This window comes from Orycteropus afer, unplaced genomic scaffold (genome assembly GCF_000298275.1).
Source record: "Orycteropus afer afer isolate SDZICR_OR568_19922 unplaced genomic scaffold, OryAfe1.0 scaffold01016, whole genome shotgun sequence".
Lineage (NCBI taxonomy): Eukaryota > Metazoa > Chordata > Mammalia > Tubulidentata > Orycteropodidae > Orycteropus > Orycteropus afer.
This window is the reverse complement of record NW_006922603.1, coordinates 127,974-139,229: the sequence shown is the minus strand read 5'-3', so window position 1 is coordinate 139,229 and position 11,256 is coordinate 127,974. Positions and strand designations below refer to the sequence as shown.

The 11,256-nt window shown below is 38.7% G+C and overlaps 1 protein-coding gene across 1 annotated transcript in view; it reads left to right on the top strand.

Moving 5' to 3' along the window:
- PHF8 (PHD finger protein 8) overlaps positions 1–11,256 on the top strand; it is a 228,847-nt gene that overhangs the window by 138,798 nt on the left and 78,793 nt on the right. Inside the window, exons 14-17 of the mRNA XM_007958567.2 lie at positions 811–989; positions 2,048–2,133; positions 2,934–3,067; positions 3,652–3,965. Coding sequence (XP_007956758.1) covers positions 811–989; positions 2,048–2,133; positions 2,934–3,067; positions 3,652–3,965 — 713 coding nt within the window. The remainder of the gene's footprint in view (positions 1–810; positions 990–2,047; positions 2,134–2,933; positions 3,068–3,651; positions 3,966–11,256) is intronic.

The following is an 11,256-nucleotide window of genomic DNA, read 5'->3' as shown; positions in this document are numbered from 1 at the left end:
TCTTTGCCTTGAGCCAAGATCCATCTGACAACAGCTATGATATCCCTTGTTCCACGTCCTCTTCTGAATCTGGCTTGAACCTCTGGAAGTTCTCTGTCAGTATACTGCTGCAAACGTTTCTGAATTATCTTCAGTAAGATCTTACTTGAATGCAAGTCTTTAACAAGATATATGATCTGCAAATACATTCTCCCAGTTTGTGGCTTGTCTTTTCATTTTCTTATTGGTGAAGCACAAAAGTTATAAATTTTATCTAATCCCAGGTTACAAGAATTTTCTTCTAGAAGTTTTATATTTTCAGCTTTTATATTTATATCTATGATCCAATTTAAGTTAATTTTTTTAGTATGGTATGAAGTAAAGGTCTATATTAATTTCTTTGCATGTTGATATCCAGTTGTTTTAGTACCATTTGTTGCAAGAACCACTCGTTCCCCACTGAGTTGCTTTGACATTTTGTCAAAAATCAGTTGATCATAAGATTTATTTCTGGACTCACAGTTCTATATTAATTAATCTGTATATCTTTATGCCAGTATCACACTGCCTTGGTAACTGTAGGTTTATAGTAAGTTTTTAAATTAGGTACTGTAAGCCATCCAACTTTGTTCTTTTTCAAAATTGTTTTGGCTAGGATTAGGTCTTTTGCAGGTACATGTGCCTTTTAGATTCAACTTATCAATATCTACCCAAAAGGTGGGTAGATATTAATAGTAATTGCATTGACTCTTAAGTCAGTTTGGGGAGAATTCTCATCTTAACAATATTGAGTGTGACTGTTTGCTTTTATGTTCTTCCTTCTCTCCCCAGTACCAAGCGGGTGAAAAGCTTATCCAGATCTCGGCGAGCTAAGATTGCAAAGAAAACAGACAAAGGTAGACTAGTGACGGAACAGGTGATGGAGGAAGAATTTGACTTGGATTCAGAAGATGAACTGCAGATTGATGAGAGACTGGGAAAGGAGAAGACGACCCTGATAATAAGACCAAGTGTGTCTCTTCCTCCTCTTCCCTGAACACTTTACCTTTGTTTCTGGCTCCTTTGTCACTCTCAAGATGTTCAGCCTGACCTTGTTGATACCTGATTTACCAGGTTCTAACCCACCAGCCACTCCTCGGAAGGAAGGTTGGGCAATCCTACTTCCGTAGTGATACTGCCTCGGAAACCCAAGGAGGGGTCGCTATGAGTCGGGTTTGACTCGACGGCACATAACAACAACAACAACAATCTACTTCCAGGGAGCTCTGATAGCATAGTGGCTAAGGCACTTGACTGCTAACCAGAAGGCTGGCGGTTCAAACCCACCAGCCACTCCTCGGAAGGAAGATGGGGCAATCTACTTCCGTAATGATACTGACTGCCTCAGAAACCCAAGGAGGGGTCGCTATGAGTTGGGTTCGACTCAGCGGCACATAACAACAACAACAACAATGTACTTCCATGGGAGCTCTGGTGGCATAGTGCCTAAGGCATTTGACTGCTAACCAGAAGGCTGGCAGCTCAATCCCACTAGCCACTCCTTGGAAGAAAGATTGGGCCATCTACTTCCATAGAGATACCGCCTTGGAAACCCAAGGATGGGTTGCTATGAGTCAAATTGAATTGACTTGACAGCAGTGAGGTGTTTTTTTTGGAATCTACTTCCATAGTGGTACTGCCTCAGAAACCGATGGAAGGGGTCATTATGAGTTGGAATCGACTGGAAGGCAGTGAGAGAGTTGAGATAGGCCTCTGTTAAGAAGCTCTGGTAGCATTGTTGTAAAGCTTGGGGCTGCTAACCCAAAGGTCAGTGGTTTGAACCTACCAGGGGCTCCGCAGGAGAAAGGTGAAGCAGTCTGATTCCATAAAGATTTACAGCCTTGGAAACCCTATGGAGCAGTTCTACTCTGTCCTTATTTTAGAGAATTATTTATAAGCTTATCCCTAAACTTCAAAAATAAGTCATCTATGGTCTTTACTTCTAGGAAAAAGGTTTTTCTTTCCCCTGGATGTTTGGCTCAGGTGCTAATCTTAGCTTCATAACAAGGGCATTCTGTTGTTTTCTTAGAATTTCCTCGGAAGTTACCCCGTGCAAAACCTTGCTCTGACCCCAACCGAGTTCGTGAACCAGGAGAAGTTGACTTTGACATTGAGGTAAAAGCCTATCTTATATCTAGCCTTGTGCTCATTCTCATCACAGAGATAGATGAAAAGAAGGCATTCTGTGCATTCAGTTTCTAAAATATTTATTAAGCAAATGACTGTCCTGAATGCCGCTATGCATAGAATGGAATATTATAATTTAATGGAAATATCTTAAAAATAATTTAATATAGAGTAGAATAAAAGGAAGTATAATGTAGCAAAACGTGTATTAGTTTTAGAGCTGTTTTACCTAACACAAATGATTTTTGTTTTGTTTTATTTTTACTTATTTTTTAAATTTTTATTGTGATTTGGGTGAATGTTTACAGAGCAAATTCATTTTCCATTTTCCATACAGCATTTCATACCCATTTTGTTTCATGCCATTGACTGCAATTCCCCACAATGTAACAGCTCTCTTCCCACTTTCTCCCTGTAGTTATCTCTTCCCTGTGTCCTTCTGTCCCATGCTTTCCTATCCCCAGAGCTGTCTCCCTGTGCAAACACTAACCTGTTTTCCCACGATTGATCATACCAAGTAGTGTATCTACCTGATGTAAATGTTCACCCCATATGCCTGTGTGTTGTTTGGCTGGAAGCCACAGGAGTGAGTTTAGTTCCAGACCTGAAGGGTGGCTAGGGGCTATAGAGTAAAAGAAAAGGTAAAAGAAAAATGAATCTTTACATACTGAGTCTATCTACTTGATCCTCAGAAGCTATTAGTATCACAAATGAGGCTGTCAACCATGTATTGGTGACAGACCAGACCAGCCTTGGGCAATTGAGGTGATATCCTCTCTCTTCAACAGGAGGACTATACAACAGATGAGGACATGGTGGAAGGGGTTGAAGGCAAGCTTGGGAATGGGACGGGAGCTGGTGGAATTCTTGATCTGCTCAAAGCCAGCAGGCAGGTGGGGGGACCTGACTATGCTGCTCTCACGTGAGTACTGGCTTTGAACTCCCCTCTCTGGGCCGTCAGAAAGCAAACCCTATCCTTCAGGGGCTAGGTCAGTCAGTCAACCATTTAAATTAACAAAGAATTATCCAGGATATTTGGACTGAAAGTATAAGGTAGATATGAAGTCTGTCCTGAGGAGCTGAAGATTTGACATTGTTAGAATCTATACATTTCTTACAACTTGTGTACTTTGGGGGGAATTTAGGGTACTTTGTAAGTTGGATGAGGGGCTGGAAGAGTCATGGAAGGAGAAGTGGGCCTTTTCTGAGTGATTGAAAAAGGAAAGTATGCAGCATAGGTGAACAAGGTACTCAGAACCTTTCTTTTTGCCATCTTGTCTGCTTTCTATGGAGGCTCAAGGCAAGAAGAACTGGCTTTTTTATGAAAACAATCTTTGATACAGTCTTGATCCTTTAGCTTGATTTCTGGTTTTTTACCTTGGATGCTTATCCCCTTCTTTCTCCCACCCTGACCCCAGTCTGTCTCTCTTCCCTGACTATTCTGATGATTGGTTTCTTTCATCAACTAGAGTAACTCCCTCAGCGTTTCTCCTTTCTCCCTTGCAGTGAGGCTCCTGCCTCACCCAGCACTCAGGAGGCCATCCAGGGCATGCTGTGCATGGCCAACCTACAGTCCTCATCGTCCTCACCAGCTACCTCCAGTCTGCAGGCCTGGTGGACCGGGGGACAGGACCGAAGCAGCGGGAGCTCCAGCAGCGGGCTAGGCACAGTGTCTAACAGTCCTGCTTTCCAGCGCACCCCAGGGAAACGACCCATCAAGCGGCCACCATATTGGAGAACCGAGAGTGAGGAGGAGGAGGAGAATGCCAGTCTGGATGAACAGGACAGCTTGGGAGCATGCTTCAAGGATGCAGAGTATAGTAAGGGCAGTTGGGCCTTTGGTCAAGGCCAAGAGGGCCCCCCAGTCCCAGTTTCAGTTCCAAACCCCAAGAGAATCTAGACTATAGTGAGTCAAAGGCCTGGCCTTAAGTCTGATACTTAGTTTCTCTGACGTATATTTTCTTTCTTTTTTTTTTAAAAATCATAGTGAAAAATAGATGGCAAAACATTTAATTTATATTTTCTTAATCTGTAAAATGGGGATATTTCACAAGTTGATACCAGAATTAGAGATGATGCTTGCAGAACACCTGGCACAGTCCCTTGCTCATTGGATGCCCTCAAGAAATGGTAGCTATTATAATTAGCTATCATGTATTTTTAGCATTGCCCAGCCTTCACTACTGGTGGCTCTTTCTTCCTTCTTGGTTGTTTTACCTTCATTACCAGTATCATTTATGTTCTGTGTCAGCCAGCCCATTCCTTGTGAAGGTTTATAATGTCCTTTCAGTGGATTTTACTTAAGAGATAACTTCTTTTTCTAAGCTAAGATTTATTGAGTACTGACGATGTATATAGCACTGTATTGTATAGTGCAGATGACTTTAATGTGGGTTTTGTTTCAAAAATTGTGCACATGGATAAATGCTCATTGACCAAAGTTAGAACAAGACAGAGAAAGCAAAAATTTCCTTTGACATATTATACCCTTCCACCTGTGAGCCCAAAGGTAATCTTTATTATAAATTTGAGGTATACTTTTGATTTTCATTCATTGTGTTTATACACACAGAGAGAGTTATGTTTAGTGTTTATGGTTTTATAACTTGTTAGGATATCTTTCGGCATCAGTACCTAGATCTACCTGCTATATAGTATCCTATAGCATAGATGTACCATCAAAAAAAACCAAACTCACTGTCGTCAAGTCAGATCCAACTCATAGTGACCCCTCCTTGTGTTTCTGAGGTGATATCACTATGGAAGTAGATTGCTCAGTCTTCCTTCTGAGGAGTGACTGGTGGGTTTGAACTACCAGCCTTCTGGTTAGCAGTCAAATGCCTTAGGCACTATGCCACCAGAGCATACCGTCATATATCTGACCATTCCCTCCCCCAAAAAAATAAATAAATAAAATCAAAATCACTGCCGTTGAGTTCGTTCTGACTCATAGTGATCCCTCCTTGGGTTTTCAAGGTGGTATCTCTATGAAAGTAGAGGAGTGGCTGATGGGTAACACCAGCCTTCTAGTTAGCACTCAAATGCCTTAGGCCCTACACCACCAGACATTTAGGTTGTTTCTAATTTTTCACTGTTACTAATAATGCTACAGTAAAAATTCTTGTAAATAACCCTTTGTGTGCCAATTAGTATTTATCTATTGTAGACAGACTTGCTGAATTGAAGGATATGTACAAGATAAATGTTAATAGATAATGTCAAACTACCCTCCAAAACTTGTTTCCTTATACCCTTACCAGCAATGATATTATCAGCCTTTTTAGTTTTTGCCAATCCGATGGGCAAAAAATGGTGTCTCAATTTTGTTTTTTATGTTTATCGACTATTGTTTATTCCTTTTCTGTCACTTACCCATTCAATCTTTGTTCATTTTTCTTTTGGGATGTTTGTTTTTCTAATTGATTTGTAGGAGTTCTGTATATATTCCAGATTTGTTGCAGTGGGTTTTTTTTTTTTTTTAATTATAGATATGTTAAATAATTTTTGTTAGTCTGTTGCTTGTATTTTATTTGTGATATCTTTTCACATGTAGAAGACTTCAGTTTTTACATAATCATCTTTATATGTTTTCTTTAAACATGCCTATATATATTTTCACTGAAAGCCTGTACATAATTTAAAATTTTAGCTCTTTATCTGAAACTAAGTTTTATGACTTGTGAGAGGTAAGAATCTAACTTTATTTTTTACCCATATGAATAGTCATTTACACAAATACTATTTATTAACTAGTTCATTTATCGTTATTCACCTGATTTGAGGTTCCACCTTTGTCATAAACTAAATTCCCATATATTTATGTGGACTTTTCTACTCTTTTCCCAGTTCTGTTCCTTAGTAGCTAAACTCTCTTTGCCTTTCTGTGATAATTGTACCTACCTTATGGTTGTTGCAAAGATTAAATGATTTAATATATGTAAAGCACTTAGAATTCTGCCCTGCATGTGGCAGATGCTATTTGTTATATATTGTTAATATTATTCTGTTGTGTAAAATCAATTTGTCTGTTCCTGTGACAATACAATGTAGATGAGTTACTATAGGCTTTGTTTGAGGAAGGACGAATACCCTCTGCAGCACTTGCTTTGGACTTCAGAAGAATGCTGCCCACTCAGCAAACCCATCATTTCTGGGTTAGTCTGTGATTGGTCCTTAGGGGCCTTCCAAGCTCCCCTGACAACCACCCCACCTTCCATAGCCATCACATCCACCTATAGCCAAGACATCTGTACCTGGTTTAACCAGTTCCCTCAAAATAAACAGCTCACTCAGCTTCTGCTTTCCTCTTCCTCTCCCTCCTTTGCCCAGCAACACTGGAAAGGAAGAGACCTGTCAACCTATTTGTTCTTACTTTCCCAGATTTTCTAGGCTATCGTTTAGCTTTTACTCTTCCGGATAAATTTTAGAATCAGCTTGTCACATTTCAGGAAAAAAAATCCTATTAGGATTTTTTTTATTAGGTTTGCATGGCATTTGTAGATTAATTTGTGGAGACTGAAATCTTTTAATAAGAGCCCTGATATAATGGGATGTATGCATTCCTGGAAAACCTCATGTTCTGCAAATGTACATACTAAAAATAATAGTGCTTACAAGAAAAGGAGGTTTACTTTACTCTTTAGGGGCTATTATTTGTTGTATATTTATTACACCAAATTATTAAGAGCACTTATCTCTGGAAAGTATAGGATAGCCTTTGAAGCAGAACCACTGACCTAAATAATGACAGTTCTAATATTAATCCTTGCCTAGTTAAAGTCCATTGGCATTTGCACCCAGCATCACAGTCACTAGACCCTTTGTAGCCTTAAATCCTGGGACTTAGGCTTCCTACTTCCAGATGTATGTCCTTGAGGGCATTTGCTTAAAATAGATACCAGCTTCATTAAATTGAAACCTGAATCAGGGCCTGGTCCTCTTCATCATTAAAAAAAAAAAAAAAAACACAGGTGGACATATCTTGACAGCTAACTTCTTTTGCTCTCTCAGATGGCTGCCTCTCCCAGCCCCAACCCATTGCGGTTGAGTCAATTCCAATTCATAGCGACCTTATTGGCCAGAGTACAACTGTCTCATAGGGTTTCTAAGACTGTAAGTCTTTGTGGAAGCAGACTGCCACATCTTTCTCCCATGGACTGGCTAATGAGTTTGAACCACCAACCTTTTGGTTAGCAGATGAGTGCTTTAACCATTGCACCACGAGGATGCCTTTCTCTCCTGTCAGAGCTTAATTTTATAGAAAAGAGAGCCATCATTTGTTCTTTCTCTAATAGACAGCAGTACTGCAGGATTTTTAGTTTTTGTCTGAAGGTCTTCATACATTACTAAGGCTTTCTCTATAATTGTGAGAAAGTGGTTCAAAATAGAATTCCATGAAATACTAATTTGAGCCAGTTCAATTTCATCATTCCCCTATTTACCTGTTAGGTGTGAATAGTCATAGAACAGGCTATCCTGTCTTTATACCTTCACACATGGTCTCTCTTTATTCAGATCTTTTTTGTATATCTTGTTATATTTCTTCTTTAATTTATTCCTGACTGTTTAATTTTATTATTTAGTACCTATTGAAAATGGCAGTCTTTCATCTATTACATTTTCTGATTGGTTATTTCTAGTACAAAGAAAAACAATTGATTTTTCCATGTTGAATCCTTTATTGGATTGCCTTATTAGTTCAATTAGTTTTTTAGTTAATTATCATGAGTGAGTTCATTCTCTTTCTTCCAATATTCATGCCTCTTGCTTTTTCTAGTTTTATTACAGTGTTAAGAAATAGTGGTGATAAGGAGCATCCTTGTGCTATTTTATATTTTAAAGGGAATGATGGCAGTATTCTTCACTCAATATGATTCTTCCTGTGGTCTCTGATAGACTACTTCCTAAATCAGGGAAGTTCTGTCTCTAGATTAAAGTGTTTTTTATTTGTTATAAAATCAGGAGTGTTACTGGTTTTCTGGCAAATGGTCTTCTGGGAACTTATGATTGCCATAGTTTTTCTCTGTTAATTTGTTGATAATGGTGATTTGCATTAATACAATTACTAATTTTGAATTTCATTTCCTTCTTGGTATTACCTGTACTTGGTCATGGTGTATAAAAACAATTTGTCTATTTTATTGTATTACTACTCTTTTCAAGAATCAGTTCTTAGTTTTACTGGTCATTGGCTAATTTTTTTTTAACTATTTTCTTAATTTATTTTTCACTATTTTCTGTTTTCTTAACTTTTGTTTTCCTTTTTAATGCTTTTTGTCCTATATCAAATGAATTCTGGTAGTGTAGTGTTTAAGGCATTTCACTGCTAACCAGAAGGTCAGTGCATTAAACCCACCACCTGCTCCACAGAAGGAAGATGAGGCAATCTTCTTCCATAAAGATTTACAGCCTTGGAAGCCCAATGGGGGTCGCTATGAGTAGGAATCAACTCGATGGCAGTGCATTTGGTTTTGATTTTGGTTTTCCTACATCTAGAGTTGAAAGCTCTAGTTCTTTATTTTCAGTCTGTCTTCCCTTTTGATAATTTTTTTTAAATTTCACTTTTTAAATTAACATGATATAAAATGGACTTTTTTTTCTGGTATGCACATTTAGATTTGTGTAGCCATCACAAAATCAGAATACACAATATTACTTTGACCCCCTAAACCTCCCTTTGTATTCATGACTTCCCTAACCTCTGGTAACTACTGATCTGTTCACCATCTCTATAATTTTGCCTTTACCAGAATGTCATATAAATAGAACTATATAGTACATAACGTTTTGAAATTGATGTCTTTTACTCAGCATAATGCTTTGAAGATTCATCCATGTTGCATATCAACAGTTTATTCTATTTCATTGTATAGATGTACCATCCATTAACTTCTGAAGGACATAATGAGTTATTTCTGGTTTTTGGCAATTATGAATAGAGGTGCATGTATGTACAGTTTTTAGTGTCAACATGATTTTCATTTCTGTAGGATAATATTTAGGAGTGGAATTTCTGGGCAATATGATAAGTAGATAGTTAACTTTATAAGAAACTACAAAACTGTTTTCCAAAGTGGTTGTGCCATTTTACATTCCTACCAGCAATGTGTGAGAATTTTAGTTGTTCTGCATATTCATTATCACTTAGTATTGTCACTACACTTATTTTGGCTATCCTAATAAGCTCTTTCAGGAGAGAAAGGAGTCCTGGTGACACAGTGGTTAAAGCACTCATCTACTAACCAAGAGGTTGGTGGTTCAGAATCATTAGCCAGTCTATGGGAGAAAGATGTGTCAGTCTGCTTCCATAAAGATTTACAGCCTTGGAAAGCCTGTGGGACAGCTGTATTCTGCCCTATAGGGTCGCCATGAATTGGAATTGACTCAATGGCAATTGGTTGGTCAACATTCAACCATTTCATGAGGTAGCATGTGATCAAGAACCAATGGTACTGAAGGAAGAAGCTCAAGTAGCACTGATGTCACTGGCAAAAAACAAGGCTCCAGGAATTGACAGAATATCCATTGAGATGTTTGAACAAATGGATGTAGTGATAGAAGCACTTACTTATCTATGCCAAGAAATTTGGAAGACAGCTACCTGGCCCACCAACTGGAAGATATCCATATTTGTGCTCATTCCAAAGAAAAGTGACCCAACAGAATACAGGCATCAAACAGTATTATTAATACCACACACAAGTAAAATTTTGCTGAAGATAATTAAAAAACAGTGGCAGCAGTACACATCAACAGGGAACTGCCAGAAATCCAAGCCAATTCAGAAGAGGACTTGGAATGAGGGATATCATTGTTCATGTCAGATGATCTTGGCTGAAAGCAAAGAATACCAGAAAGATGTTTACCTGTGTTTTATTGACAATGCAAAGGCATTTGACTGTGTGGATCTTTAACAAATTGTGGGTAACATTGGGAAGAATTTCCCATACCAGAACACATATTTGTGCTAACCAGGAACCTGTACATAGACCAAGAACATTCATATTAAGGTGGTCTTTTGCAGTAGATTTGCCCAGTGCAATATGACATCTGATTTCTTGACTGCTGTTTCCATGAGTATTGATTATGGATCCAAGTAAAATGAAATCCCTGACCACTTCATTTTTTTCTGCATTTATAGTGATGTTACTTACTGGTCCAGTTGTGAGGATTTTTGCTTTTTTCATGTTGAGGTGCGATCCATACTGTAGCCTGTAGTCTTCGATCTTATCAGAAAGTGCTTCATGCCCTCTTTGCTTTCAGCAACCAACATTGTGTCATCTGAATATCACAGGTTGTTCATGAATTTTCCTCCAATCCTGATGCCATGTTCTTTTTCACATAGTCCAACTTCTTGAATTATTTGCTCAGCATACAGATTAAATAAATATGCACACCTTTCCTGATTTTAAACCATGTAGTATCCTCTTGTTCTATTTGAACAACTGCCTCTTGGCCTACCTCATGAGCACAATTAAGTGTTCTGGAATTCTCATTCTTCCAGTGTTATCCATAACTTAGGATCCATATAGTCTAATGCCTTTGCATATTCAATAAAACACAGGTAAAATATCTTTCTGATATTCTTTGCTTTTAGCCAGGATTCACCAGACATGGTATCATATCCCTCATTCCGTGTCCTCCTCTGAATCTGGCTTGATATTTTGTCAGTTCTCTGTCAGTATACTACTGCAACCATTTTTGAATTATTGTGGTTGTTATGTTTTTGTGTCAACTTGGCTGGGCAGCTGGATGTGGTATTCCCCATAATGAGACTGGTAATCAACTCCATGGTGGAATCTACTGGGAGTAGCTGCCTTAAGGAATGTGATCTGCTTCCTGAATTTAAGCAGAAGCCTTGGTAATGGTCTCTAGCTTATGGCACTCTTGGACCCTGCATGTAGCCATGTCCTTGCTCAGCAGCCTGCTATGCTCTGCTGACCTTGGGACTTACAATGGATTTAAGTTAATGGCCTGCCGTGTGGTTTGGTAACATCGGGACTGTGCCTTTTTACTTGTCAACCCTGGGGCTTCTCAGCCTCAGCAGCTAGCAGCTGTCTGAGTGAAGAAATGCCTCTAGCTCCACTGGGCCAGGAGCAGGAGGCAGAGCTG